The sequence below is a fragment of the Lynx canadensis genome, chromosome F1 (genome assembly GCF_007474595.2).
Source record: "Lynx canadensis isolate LIC74 chromosome F1, mLynCan4.pri.v2, whole genome shotgun sequence".
NCBI classification, from domain to species: Eukaryota; Metazoa; Chordata; class Mammalia; order Carnivora; family Felidae; genus Lynx; species Lynx canadensis.
The window spans coordinates 18,199,558-18,214,768 of NC_044319.2; the positions used below are offsets into that span (position 1 = coordinate 18,199,558).

General features: G+C 43.9%; 1 protein-coding gene across 1 annotated transcript in view; it reads left to right on the forward strand.

The window, feature by feature from the left end:
- The window catches only part of LOC116737828 (pappalysin-2-like), a 123,714-nt gene that overhangs the window by 29,753 nt on the left and 78,750 nt on the right, over nucleotides 1-15,211 (forward strand). Inside the window, exon 2 of the mRNA XM_032591706.1 lies at nucleotides 6,220-7,291. Within this exon, the coding sequence (XP_032447597.1) occupies nucleotides 6,220-7,291 (1,072 nt within the window). The remainder of the gene's footprint in view (nucleotides 1-6,219; nucleotides 7,292-15,211) is intronic.

Genomic DNA, 15,211 nt, shown 5'->3' on the forward strand with positions numbered 1-15,211 from the left:
ATAAATCGGAGTTACCTTTTTTTTTTTTTAATGTTTACTTATTTATTTTAAGAGAGAGAGAGGGAGAGAGAGAGAATCCCGAGCAGGCTCCACCCTGTCAGCGCAGAGTCCGAAGTGGGGCTTGACCTCACAAACCGTGAGATCGTGACCTGAGCCCAAGTCAAGAGTCGGGATGCTTAACTGCCAGACCCACCCATGTGCCCCAAATGGGAGATATCTTTACATGCTAAGAAGTAAGAGAAAAAACACAAAAAGAGCACCGCATCCCAATTTAGAAGACTCAGCTGAAGTGGATATTTGATATAAGGAATTTTACAGTAAATGCTTCTGGGTGAATGGTCATGACCTTCGCTCTGGGAATGTCTGAACTTCCATCTTGGAGTTCCTTGGCTTTAGGTCTCCCTAACCTTTTCAAACAATCCGACTGTGAACAGAGTACCCCTAGTTTCATTAGGCAGATTTGGATACAATCAAATTATTAACAAGGTGGGTCAGTGCTAGAAAGCTGCCATTTAATAACTTCAGGGAGAATTTCTGCCATATCACCTCCATATTTTAATAAAGAGGTTCTTTTGCTGTTCACATGACTATACTAACCGTCAGTATATCTCACTGTAGTTCCTTATTTAAGGCTTATCTCTCGCACTGTCCCGAATGTTCCATGATTTCAAATAACCATTTGATCACTAGAAATCCCCAGCACAAATACTGAGATCGGCAGCTAGTACTGGTTCATAAATATCTCCTGAGCAAGTGCGTGGGCAGACTGACTGCACGGAACTCTTGTAGCGTTCATGTATTTCTTGTGCGACAGTTGTCCATCTGCAAGCTTTGGAAAGTTCCTTAACTGCAGTTGGACCAAGTGTGCAGGGCAAGGCCAGCCATGGGGTGTTTCATGCTGCCTCTCCTCTGTGTGCTCTCGGGATATCAGAGGCATTTGGCAGCAGTAGGGAAATCTTCAGCTAGTCCCTAACTTCCTCAGTCCAAGCCCCTTACTGTGTTATGCATGACCTGCTTTGACCTGTTTCCACCCCTGGTGCCTTCCGTCTTGCTGTCCCCACTGTGTAGAGTGATCCATAATTCTTTTTCCTGGCCAACTCTTCCCCACTCTTCAAGAGCAGGTATCAGTTTTCTCCTCTTAGGAGACTGGACTGTATGAGATCAGGCTCTGTCTTCACTCACCTATGTATTCCTTGATCTTAAGTCCTGATAGGTTGAAGTCACCTCATAATATTTCCAATCACCCATGAGAGTATAAATCCTCAAGGGCAAAGACTGCTTTTTCTTCCAAAGCTGAAATGAGTTGCTATGTCTGGCATGAATGGGATGGTCAGTAAATGTTTGATGAATGGAAATGACTAATTCCAAGTGAAATTTCATTTTCCACAAGGAGCAAGACAGTGAGATGAAATGGGAATCCAGTGTGGTTTAATAGGGTGACGGTCCTTCAAGTGACCAAGACGATCCTCTCCCCACCAGCTAGGGCTGAAGCATGGAGCTTCAAGTTACAGATTCAGAGGTGGGGTTATGTCTGTGTTTGAGCAGAGGCTTCAATTTCAGCCTAACTGTACTGGTTTATTCAGTCCCAAGAGATAAGAGAATCATACTTTTCTATCCATGTCCTCTACATTGGAGGAAGGGATGATTACTAGTATGGACTATAGACAATGTGGGAGGATAGAAATATTTGCTTACTTTGGCCTTGGGAATTTTGAAAATCCTCACAAGGATGGACTCAAGATTTTATGAAAGAAGTTGGGGCTGATGGCAGTGATTATCAGGGAGACGTTAGCCACAGTGCCACAGTTTCTTCTTTTGGAGTAATAGATCTTTCACTGGGAGTGGGGGATATTTATTTTCATTTCAGTAGTCTTAAATATGAGTTTTATTACAATAATAAAAAGCCCCAATTAATTATCAGTTCCTCGACAATCAATTAGCCATGGTCGCTGTCAGTATCATATCTGTGCACTATTCCTAACAAGCCCTTATTTCTTTCAGCTGCCTCTCATTCCATTCGTTTGCTGAATTAATGAGCAAGTATGTACGATGGTTGCACAGGTTGTACCCAAACGCCTGATCACATGCGATTCTTAAATAAATGGCTTAAAGCAGTTTCAGACGAGCTTTCCGCTTTCATGTCTGATTTAACTTACCATTGATGACCGTCTTTCCAATCCCAACTTCTGTCTTCTGCATTTCCATACATGAGGCAGCAGTGAGAAGACGGGCTTCTTTTGTAAATACGTTGGGTAGCAGAAGCTGTCAGCATAGGTTTGCAAGAACCTGTATCTGTAAAAGTTTCACATGTGGTTCTGATCCGCAGCTATGGCTGATAACATTGGAGTCTTAGTTTGGGTTGCTGGAACAAATACACCATCGACTAGGTGGCTTAAAAAAAGCAATTTTTTTCTCACGGTTCTGGCGGCTGGCAAGTGTAAAATCATGACGCCAGCAGATTCAGTGTCTGGTAAAATCCTCTCAGTGGTTTGCAGGTGACCCTTCCTTGTGTCCTCACGTGGCAGGGGGCTAGCTCTCTTCCACTTCTTGGAAGGACACTAATCCAAAGGCTCCTGGGGGGCTCAGTCAGTTAAGCATCCAACGTCGGCTTGCGGTTTGTGAGTTAGAGCCCCGCGTCGGGCTCTGTGCTGACACCTTGGAGTCTGGAGCCCGCTTCGGATTCTGTGTTTCCCTCTCTCTCGGCCCCTCCCGTACTCATGCTCTCTCTCTCTCTGTGTCTCTCAAAACAAGTAAACATTTAAAAAAAAAAAGGAAAAATAAAAATAAAATGCAGTCATCTAAGCACCGAGTGAGGTTTCTCATACGCTACTTGGACATCTTATTAAATTAGAGAGCAAAGGATAATTACTTTGGTAATCATTTAAAAAGTAATACTTATATCATATTTGCTACAGCTCCCAACTAAAATGACTATTTTAGTGCTTTTGTTGAATAAATCTTTTCTAATATAATTACTAACACTTGGATTAATCAGATCTAGACTAGTATGACAAAATTACATCTTCTGTGTCATTCTCAAGAGGTTAGAAATATCATTTTAGACACACTATTAATAATTTTATAGCTTCCTATGAGATAAATAAGTAGAAACAATTATTTTATTGATGCTAAAATGGAAGTTCTAAGAACAGTAAATAAAAGCATTCAAAATTGCAACTAGATGCCAAATATAAATTATCTGTTAATTGATAGATGAAGCCTAATAATTTATACCTCAACTCACATATAGACAAACCTTGACTTATATTGGTTCAACTTATGATTTTTTTTAAAGTTTATTTATTTATTTTGAGAGAGAAAGAGAGAGAGCAAGGGAAGGGCAGAGAGAGGGAGAGACAGAGTCCCAGGCAGACTCTGGGCCGACAGCCCCAACACGGGGCTCTAAGTCACGAACCGTGAGATCACGACCTGAGCTGAGATAAAGAGTCGAAAGCTTAACCACCTGAGCTGCCCAGGCACCCCTCAACTTATGATTCTTTGACTTTATGACGTTGTGAAAGTGACACACATTCAGTAGAAACTACTTTTTGAATACTGAATTTGGAGCTTTTCTCGGGCTGGCAGTAGATGGTCCAATACTCTCTTGTGATGCTGGGTGGCAGGGATGTGGCTCCAGTGAGCCACATGCTCACAAGGGTAAACAGCTAATACTCTTCCAGCCAGTCTGTATCCATATGACCATTCTGTGTTTCACTGGCAGTGCGGTATTCAATAAGTTACACGAGGTATTTGACACTCTATTGTAAAATAGTCGTTGTGTTAGATGATTTTGCTCAAGTGTAGGCTAATGTAGGTGTTCTGAGATGGGGGGGGGGTGAGGCTAGGCTAAGCTGTGATGTTCAGTAGGGCAGGTACGTTAAATGCATTTTCAACTTAGGATTAGTTGATAAAGAAGTAAGTCCATCATAAGTCAAGAAAGATCTGTAGACACATCTATTTATGTACAACAAATATGAAATAGCCTCTCCAATTCTTCCTCTTAAAAGCCAGCAGATATTTGCTAGTCGAGAGATTAGTAACTCTATGGTCCTGATATTAAATATTAAGTATTGTAGTACATTTGTTCATAGGTCAGGAGATGGACATAATTAAGGCTAAATGTACTTATCAAAATAAGTTAACCAAATTGAAACTCTGAAGCAGGGAGCTTACTATTGACCTCACTAGATTTGTATGCCCTGTTGGAAGTCTACCCCATACAAGAATCTGTTAATGTAGGAGCTCTTATGCTCCTTTACCAGACAGACCTCAGTGTGAAAACAACACCCTCCTCAATGAATAAAACTGGAACATCATCATTGCATTATACCTAGTCCTCACCAGGACTTCAGTCTAACTGTTAGCATTGCTTTTGTTAAAAAGAATGTCTTGTTTACTTTTATTTTTATTTTTATTAATTTTTAAATGTTTGTTTTTGAGAGAGAGAGAGAGAGAGAGAGAGGGCAAGGGAAGGGCAGAAAGAGAGGGAGGCCCAGAATCCGAAGCAGGCTCCAGGCTCCGAGCTGTCAGCACAGAGCCCGACACAAGGCTTGAACTCACGGACCGTGAGATCATGACCTGAGCTGAAGTCAGACGCTTAACCAACTGAGCCACTCTGACCCTGTCTTGTTATTTTTATTTATTTTTATTTTATTCTATTTTATTTTTTTAGACCACAAGTTACTGATTTATACTAGAGACAGAAGAAAAAATTTTCTAGCATTTATGAAAAAGCAGCGACTTTTACGAACACTTGACTGGAATCAGAACAGGAGGCCTCCTGGCTTTTAAGTCCTGACTCTCCATAGAGAACTACTGTTTGGGTTGGATTGTATAGGAGCTCAGGGTAAGAAATGCAATTCTTATAACCAGGTTGGGGGAGAACAACTTGTGCTGTTAGCCTCAGATATGTGATCCAAAGGCTAGCAGACTTCTTCATCATTTATTCATTTTTTTAAACATTTTTTTTTGAATGCGTATTTATTTTTGAGAGAGAGAGAGAACACAAGCAGGGGTTGGGGCAGAGAGAGCAGGAGGCACAGAATCCAAAGTAAGCTCCAGACTCTGAGCTGTCAGCACAGAGCCTGATGCGGGGCTTGAACTCATGAACTGAGAGATCATGACCTGAACTGAAGTCAGATGCTGAACCAACTGAGCCACCCAGGCGCCCCTCACTTATTCATTATTTAAAGAAATGTTTATTAAGCATTTCTTACGTGAATATACTGCCTCTGTGTAACTTACAAGTAAAGTTTGCTCCCAAGACTCTACCTACATACTAGTAGTAGAAGAGGTGCTGGGAAGGGATGGTGGGTTCGTAACTGCAGATGGGTTGCTGGGAATATTCAAGGCGTCCAAATTGCCTTCGGGATTCCTCTTTTATATGTGGTTGTGTTCTGTCTGACTCCTTTTTCCTGCTTCCAACACACTGACGATCTAGCTGTCTCCAAGCATCCCCCTCTTTGTTTATTCAGTAAGTAAGGCGGTCAAGTAGTGTGTGGTGTGGAACTTCAGCTTCATTTATCCTGTAGAGTTTCACTTCTGTACTGTGATGGGCATCACCGGTTATAGAACAATCATTCTTATAACTGCCTTGACTGTTCTTTTCGGTCTGGGACTGCGGGGCAGTGCAGAAGCTGGGGAACAGTTGTTCACTGTGGATGGGTGTCCTTGCACTAGAGGGGATAGTGGGCTAGGAATGATGTCTGTTACAGTGTTCTCTGAGAGACTTCCCGGTTCACCAACTCCTTCCTGTCCCCTGTGAGAATCATCATTTCAGTATTCAAATGAGAACAAAGGACCTTTTGAGGGAGTGGGAGATGACCATTTTTCCTAGAAACTGTGACTGCCCCCACCCTGTGGCTTCTGGGGAAGTGGGGGGAAGATGTGGACTCAGCACGAGGAACATTTGTGACAAATTCTAGAGCACATTTATCACTTGCATTAGACATCGTCTTTTTCGCTTCTATTCTGATGACTGAAAAATACCAGAATGAGTTAAATTGGATCAAATCTCAAGTCAGATTCCTTCTGGGGAACGAAGTTGCCAGAGTGGCCTGCTCTGGGTTACTAGATAGGCATCTCAGGTGGGGAATCTGTATCACTTATTTTTTTCCCCCTAAAAACCTACATTCTTGCTATTTATATGGGTTTTCTTCTCCCTTTCTCCATCCCCTTTGTATCTGGTATTTCTCCCCTCGATTCTTCCTTCTTTCCCAGGTGTGTTTGATAACTGCTCCCACACTGTCAGTGACAAGGGCTGGGCCCTAGGGATCCGCTCAGGGAAGGACACAGGAAGGCGAGACGCTCGCTTCTTCTTCTCCCTTCGCACCGACCGTGTGAAGAAAGCCACCATTGTGACTGGCAACAGTCGCTACCAACCAGGCACATGGACACACGTGGCAGCCACCTATGACGGACATCGTATGGCTCTGTATGTGGATGGCACTCGGGTGGCCAGTAGCCCAGAGCAATCTGGTCCCCTGAACAGCCCCTTCATGGCATCCTGTCGCTCTTTGCTTCTGGGGGGGGATAGCTCTGAGGACGGCCGCTATTTTCGTGGACACCTGGGCACCCTGGTCTTCTGGTCGACTGCCCTCCCGCAAAGCCATCTCCAGCACAGTCCTCAGCGTCCAGCTGGAGTGGAAGAATTGGCCTCCCTCATCCTGACAGCCAGTTTTGAGCCCTTGGAAGAACAGTGGGCCCCCTTTAGAGATGGGGAGTTCCCACGGCGTGAGGTTCTGCATGGCTTTGAGCCTGAGCCTGAGATTGTGTCACCTCTGAAGCCCCCACTCTGTGGACGGACGGCTTGTGACAACGTGGAACTGATCTCCCACTACAACGGGCACCGGCCCCTCCAGGGAGAGAAGGTGATCCGCTACCGAGTGGTAAACATCTGTGACGATGAGGGCCTGAACCCCACCGTGAGCGAGGAGCAGATCAGCCGGCAGCACAAGGCGCTGAACCATGCCTTCAGCCGCTACAACATCAGCTGGCAGCTGAGCGTCCACCAGGTCCACAACTCCACCCTGCGCCACCGGGTTGTGCTTGTGAACTGCGAGCCCAGCAAGATTGGCAATGACCACTGTGACCCTGAGTGTGAGCACCCACTCACAGGCTATGACGGGGGCGACTGCCGCCTACATGGCCGGTGCTACTCCTGGAACCGCAGGGACGGGCTCTGCCACGTGGAGTGCAACAACATGCTGAACGACTTTGACGACGGGGACTGCTGCGACCCCGAGGTGGCCGATGTGCACAAGACCTGCTTTGACCCCGACTCACCCAAGAGGTAAGGGACTGGGGCTTGGGGTGTCCTGCTCATGGGATGCATTTCTCGCATTACACGTCCCACCGGACGTTAATGATTGCGTTTTTGCGAAGTACTAGGTGTCAGGTAATTAGGGACACAGGGATGGCGAGGACAACCGACAGCCCTCCCAGAACTCGTTTTCTGTGGAGCAGACGACATGTGCATGGTGTAAAGTGTGCCCGAAGGTGTACACACCAGCTGCTTGAGGCACAGGAAAGCCAAACAACTTAGTCTACCCGAGGAAGCGAGGGGATCTGCAGAGAGTGAATAAGGTAAACTTCGGTAGACACTAGTCAGCACCAACCATCCACGATCGTTCTTCCTGTAGTCTTAGGCTCCCAAGAGAGTAACAGAGATCCGGGAAGAGGTCTCATGTGCGTGTAGTCTCTGGTGCAGCTTGAACAGTTGAGCAGCCTCAGGGCCATGAGACACCCCACAACCAACGCCACGTCTCCTTAAGGCGACCACAGTCTTCCTCTGTTCCCCATCAGATTCCATTCCCCACACAACATCCAGAAAGAGCCTTTGTGAAAGGTGGATCGGAACCCATTACTCCCCTTCTTAATTTCTTTGTCCCCACTCTACTTAGAATAGGATCCGGATTCCCCACCTGGCTCACGGGCTCTGCTACAACCTGACCCCTGCCTACTCGCCTAGCTTCTTCCCCCAGCCACACTCACCATCCTCACTGCACAGCCACCCTGACTCTCTCCCGTGCCTGCTGAATGGATCAAGCTTGTTTTCGCCCCAGGGCTCTTCATTTTCATGGAATCCTCTTTCCCCTGATCTTCCTTGGGTGGATTTTCTCTTGTCATTTCAATATCGACTTAAATGGCACCTCCTGGAGAGGACTTTCCTGATTTCCCCTCATTTAAGTAAGCTGTTCAGTCACTATTATGTCAACTAATTTAATTCTGTATGTCACACTCATCCCTTCTTATGTTTTCTTATGTTAGTTTGTCTCTCCTTTGCTTGAAATATCAGCTCCGTGAGATCAGGGCCCTTGTTAACCACTACAGACCTCGTGCCTAGAACAGCCCTGACATACAGTTGTTTGTCTCATGTTTATTTTAATGAATTAATGGATTTGATGTATCTTCTGTTGTGAGACAGAAGTCAATATGAGGATTTCCATTTGATGGTCAATGCAGGGGTTGGTGAGTGTTACAGGGAGGTAAGAAAGGAGGGAGGGAGGGGTGCCTGGGTGGCGCAGTCGGTTAAGCGTCCGACTTCAGCCAGGTCACGATCTCGCAGTCCGTGAGTTCGAGCCCCGCGTCAGGCTCTGGGCTGATGGCTCAGAGCCTGGAGCCTGTTTCTGATTCTGTGTCTCCCTCTCTCTCTGCCCCTCCCCCGTTCATGCTCTGTCTCTCTCTGTCCGAAAAATAAATAAACGTTGAAAAAAAAAAAAAAAAAAAAAAAAAAAAAAAAAAAAAAAAAGAAAGGAGGGAGGGAGGTGGTAAACTTGTTAATTGGTGTATGTGGGCAGGGCTTCCTCATTACATAACTGATACCTTTGTACAAATTATGAAAAGGCTCACATCTGAACTAGGGTGTAGTGTTGGTGAAAGGTGGGAAGAGTGGGTCTCAGCTCCCACCCAATACCTGAATGGCTGCCTTTGTGTTTGTTGGCCACGATTTGCAGAGTAATTCATGGTAGCCCTGTGTGGGGGCAGTCAGTTAACACCGATTAGTAGGTCGGCTTGTAGTTGAGGCATGTGATATCAAATATTGAGTATAAAATTCAGAATCAGGACACAGTTGAATTCTAGAGCCCTTGCTCCGCTAGCTATATAAACTGTGCAAGTCACTTTCTGAAACTCCGATGTCTTGTCCATAAAAAAGAGCATGATTGCAGTGATACTTTGCCTTACCTATATCCTCGGGCTATTTGGTGAGTCAGATGAAATCAGGGATAGAGAAGTGCTTTGGTGACTGAAGTTTTCAGTGTTAAAAAACTGTCCTAATCTAACATTAGTTATTATTGTCATAATTAGACCTGACAGATGGGAAGCCTTTATTTATATAGTAATAATAAGGGGAATTGATCACATTCCCAGAAATACTCACATAAGAAAGATTCTGTTTGGGTTTGGTTTTTAGATTTTGATAACCTTAAGCAGAAGCTAAACCTCACTAATGACAGTGGTTTCCAACTCTCTGGAGAGACGGAGAAATCTGGCTTGTTCTCATTTTTCCTCCTCACTCACTGATTACAGCAACCCACTGTCATGACTGAGAGCGTTATTCCAGGTACCGGACGTCATTCTTGAGTGTCCCTTTATGTCTCTGAACACCTACAGCCACTACCCTTAACTAGGTGTTTATAACGTATTCCTCTTACTGCTGCAGAGTTGCCATGGCAACTGATCTCTTTCTAGCTCTAGACCCAGACATGTTTCAGACCTCCTTATCCCGACATGCAAAATTCACTTTGTGGAATAAAAGGAACTGTTTGTGCCTTTTTGATAGTTAAAAATATTTAAATCAAAGTAATACATGCTCATGGATACAAAACCAAATTGTACTAGAAAACATAGGGATGACAGCCCCCTGCCTAATTTTTCCCATCTTTCTCTCCCCTCTAGCCTTGCTCCCATATTTGATTATTTTACCTGTCTCTTTTGGTACTTACCTCCGTACCTCCAAATATTGTATTTATATTACTTGATTCATTGGCTTTAAACATTGTGCATTAGCTTTCTCTTATGATAAAGAGGAGACTTTGACTCTTATATTGTCTCCTTCTTCTCCCCTCCATATTTCCAATATAGTTCTTTTACCATCTTTAGTTGAATCAGTTATATATATTTACAACATCATGGCTATGATTTCTTTCTTTTTATTTCTTTTCTTTTCTTTCTTTCTTTCTTTCTTTCTTTCTTTCTTTCTTTCTTTCTTTCGCTGTAGAACAAACTATGATTCTATTATTATATTTCCTTTCTGGCATAGCTTCCTTCCCCAACCCCCCCTCCCCCCGCCGCCACCCTACCTGTTGAGTCTCTCTTTTTTTCCCTTTCTTCCTTCCATCATTTTTAAAAATATTTTTTAAGTTTATTTATTTATTGTGTGAGAGAGAATGAGAGTGAGTGAGCAGGTCAGGGGCAGAGAGAGAGGGAGAGAGAGAAAATCCCAAGCAGGCTCCACGCAGTCAGCTCAAAAACCGATGCAGGGCTCGAACCTACAAACCATCAGATCATGACCTGAGTGGAAACCGAGATTTGGACGCTTCACCAACTGAGCTACCCAGGTGACCCTTCCATCATTTTTGATAGTCTCAATTATCTTATCAACTAATCTATATAATGTTTTTTGTGTTTTTTTTTTTACACTCTTCTGGAGCTCTTCCTTCTAGGTTATTCTATTTTTCTCTCTCTTCCAATCTTTACCAGTTATCTAAGTCTGCTACACAGTTGTCATCTCAGAAATGCCCTTTGCTGCTTTTTGGATTGGAGCCACCATGTCCCGATTACCTTACCTTACCAGACATTTAACTTACAATCTTCTTTTCCTGGAAAATATCCTTAAGTAACTTTCTAAGAAAGAATGTTTTAGGTAACTTTTTTCTGAAAAACATTTCTTAAAGTGTTTTCGTTTTGCCTTTACACAAAATCAATAGGTTTGCCTTGGGGTAAAATTTTGGGTCAGAAAACCTTTCCTCTCAGGTTTTTGAAAAAAAATTCATTAGCTGCCTCTTGTTTCTCTTTTCATAATGGTGTGTCTTTTTAGAGGTGGAATTGTTGTTTCCTTTTAAAAGTTGTTTAGAATCTTAGCCTTGTCACTTGAGGGATTTTATGGTATTTTAAACAATTTTTCTTCAGTTGAGCGCTCAGTGGTCTTTTTGATCTGGGCACTTATGCCCGTACCTCTGGCAAATTTTGTCAAATTATTACATTGATACTGCTTTATTCGGTTTCCTCTGTCCTCTTTTTTCCCCCTTGAAACTCCTGAGGATGAATCTTCTGAATCTATTCTCTGTCTTTTTTCTCTCATATGTTGTAACTGTTCTTTTGTTCTTTTTTTTTTGGAGATTTCCTTTAGTTTATCTTCCAGCTCTTCTGTTGAATTTTTTATTTTAGCAATCATATTTTTAAGACCTTCTTATTCTTTTGACTTTCTATTTTAATCCATTTTTATTTTAAGGATGCAATTTTTTTTGAGGCTAAAGATAAGATTTATTGTGATTCTTTTTTCCCCCCGTGCACTCTATCTGATTCATCAGTAGTCAACTTTTATCTGCTCCCCCCCCCCCCTTAGTTTATATCTGTCTTTCATGCTGGTAGATTTCCTCAAATGTCTAGTGCTTGTTCACAATAGGAATCACACTTTTGGATCTTTACTTATCATGATCTAAAAAAGGATAATTAGCTCTGAATTTCTTCTTTTGGAGGAAGAAATCTGCATAGTGGAGAGGAGAACTTCTCTTTTCCAACTCCCTTATGTTTATTTCACATAAAGACTTTTCCTCCCTCTATCCTCTGCCTTGTATTCCTTATGCTGAATTTTATTATTAAAAATATTGAGTGTCTTTAATGACTCTTATTGGAAAGAGCCATATTTTGAAAAACAATTAATCAAGGTCCTGTGATGTGCCAGACACAATGAGCTAAGCAGAGGAACAAATATAAAGAATACATAAAGAGTAGGTGCTAACAACTTAGTGGAGAGTTTTAGTAATTTTGTCAAAATTCCCTGGATTTAATTTTATCAAAATTAAAAGCAGGCCAACGCACTAAAAGCAGAATATGGAGGGGCGCCTGGGTGGCTCAGTCTGTTAAGCATCTGACTCTTGATTTCAGCTCAGGTCATGATCTTGCAGTTTCGTGGGTTTGAGCCCTGCATTGGGCTCTGCTCAGGCAGTGTGGAGCCTGCTTGGGATTCTCCCTCTCCCTCTCTCTCTCTGCCCCTTCTTCACTCATGCTATCTCTGTCTCTCTCAAAAGAAATAAATAAAACTTAAAAAAAAAAGCAGAATATGGGGTGCAGACTGCTTTCCTGTTAGAAATATTGCTTGGGTCATTTGAAAGGACTTCAGATTCATAGGGACATAGAGCTCTGGATTTCTACAAGAGTCTGTGACTTGGTTGAGTTAGTGGTTGTCTCTAAATTACTCATATATAGCGTCCTATTATTACAATTAAATCACAGAGCTCAAGCTCACAACTCCATTATACTGTGACTTTGAAGGGGTCCAATTTCAACAGATGCTATAGTGGAGGACACACCTACAGATAGATTACTAACATGCATGGACAATGATTGGCATATGAACAATTCTCCTCATTTTTCAAGTCCTACTCAATGTTCTCCCTTTCCCCACCCTCAGCAAGGAATCTAGCCCAAAGGAGTTCCTCTCCCAAAGGCTCTGAGAGGAGCAGAGAGCCTGAGGAATCCAGCATCCAAACATCTGTAACCCAGATGGGCCTATCAAAGGGAGGGTATTTATCAGACTTGGGCTGGTCAGAAGGAGATATGAACCCAGCCAGCTGAACAGATTATCAAGATAGAGGAACTTGGCTAATGGGTAAGGAAGGCTACACAGGCCAGATGTCTCTTTGTACATAGTAGCCACCCTGGGAGAGCGTCTACAAGAGCTGAGGGAAGAAAGGGGGTGGAGAGCCCACCTAATAAAATCACAAATGTCATGGGCCACTCCCTATGGTGTGTCCTCGGAAGCCAAGCCAAGGGAATCTCTATGCCTTAAGGGAAACTCGAGCTTCCCTGACCTTTGCAAGCTTCAGCTTCTTTTTGGTCATGACTTGTTTCTGTTATTTTCCTCTCTAAAATTATGTCTCAGAGATGAAAGGCTCTTTGCTGCTGAACCCCCATTCCACCCCCTGCCCTCTCTCTCCTTTACATTTCAGAATTGAGCTTAGTATCCAGTCAAGGGTGCAACAACATGCTTGCCTCTCCATTTTGGATTCCGTGTGTCAGATCTCATGATACCATTATCACGGGGAGAAAAATAAACTAAAATAAAAACAAAGAAAAACAAATGGCTGTGCAGAGTTTAAGGGAGCAATCACCCATCGCCTGACCATGCTTTGAAGCAGAAAACAGGCTGCTGTGCGTTTGTTTGCAGAAGCCTGCAGTGGGCTGAGGTCTCTGTGTGTTGGTGACTCACTGTCTCTTTTCTGCCTCATTCCCTGAGTTTTGGCACTTGGGGGGGTTTGAGCAGAACTGCTGCACGTGGCAGTGCTAGAACATGGCACACCTCCCTCTGTAAGGTCCTCGGGAGGGTGGGCCGGGAGGTGCCCTGCAGGCGCGGCCGAGCGTGGCGTCTGCCCTTGGACACGGTAGAGTTTGTGTCTGGGGACAGGAGGGCAGATGCATGTGCCATCAGAGGGAACAGGTGGAGGAATCGGTGCCGCTGCACAGACTTGGATACTCAGGATTAGCCGTGCTCTGTTCACTCACCCTCTGTGGCTGTGGAGCCAGAGGAGTGGTTGGGCTGGGCCCCTGCAGTGGCGGGTCTGTTAAACATCAGCCAGGCTTCATTATAGGTTTCTTTTGAAGTTGGGATTCAAAGTTCCCTGGAGCCAAACACACACACACACACACACACACACACACACACACACACGGAAAATAAGCATAAGGGGTAGAAGAGGACAGAGAGAAAAGAAATGGAGGAGAAAGTTTAAAACAAAACAAGGAAACCTCTCAATCCCTCCCCTTCGAAATGCAAAAGCAGTGTAAGCTCTCAAGAGATGAGTCTCACCTTCTCCCACTCCAACTCCCAGCAAAGAGAATAGGAGGGAGGAAACAAGAAAACAGCTTTACAGGTCAGCTTAAAAAGTCTTCCGACAAATAGAAATGTCTCCTGTTTGTTCTCCTATGGGCCACTTTCTCCATAGTCCCACCTGGTACCCTGTTGTAGGGTAACTGGAATCCATCGTTTTTCTGTTCACCTGGCTCAGTGAACTTTTCTCCCCAGGTAAGTGAGGAGAGGTTGTTTTTCTCGTTTTTGTGGTTATTTCCTAGCCAAATAGACAGACTTGTGAGAGAGCCATGTGGTATGTCTGGGTTAAAAATATTTCCTCTTAGAAAATTTTTAGGAGAGACCCTAGTCTGCAACCACCTTCAGTTGTTCAAGATACTTGGGCATTTTCCTAGGAGTTGGGGCGCTGGCCCTGGTACGTGGTCAGATGCCAGTCTGTCTCAGATGATTTCACTTTGGGATCCCTTCCTAGAATTTATGCCCAGGAATCTGAAAGACGGCTGCACACGTACAACAAATGTGTTTTCTTTCTCTGTTTCTCTGGGAACCCTGTTTGGATGTTACTTTAGTAACTGGAGGAAAGTTAAATCTTGTTGGTGGGTCTTCCCCCTTGACCCAGAGCGGTAGGTTGGGGAGAGGGTGGAGCAGATAGCATCAGAGGTTTTTCTGAGGATGTGTTTCATCGGGTGTCACTCCCTGGAGGAAGCTTCTCACTCATTAATTTCCTGAACCCCAGTGTGCCTCTCACTTCTCATCAGGAGCTCTGTCTGCAGACAGGGATCGGGCTCCTTCGCTTGACACTTGGATGATGCCTACTTATCCTTCAAGTCTCAGTTAAGATCTCACTTCTTCCTTCTTGAGACCATTCCTTTGTCCTCAGATAGCAATGAGCTGTGTCGTTTGTATCACTTCTCATTCCACCTACTGCCACCACTCTGCTCTGACCCCATTGTCTCTCACCTGTATTATTACAGTAGCCTCCTAACTGGTCTCACCCATGTTTTTCGTGCTTCTCCGTCCCAGTCTGTTTTTTTAAAAATATTTATTTATTTATTTATTTATTTATTTATTTATTTATTTAGAGAGCATGCATGCACAAGTGGGGGAGGGGGAGAGAGAGAGAGAGAGAGAGAGAGAGAGAGAGAGAGAGAGAGAATGAGAATCCCAAGCAAGTTCCACACT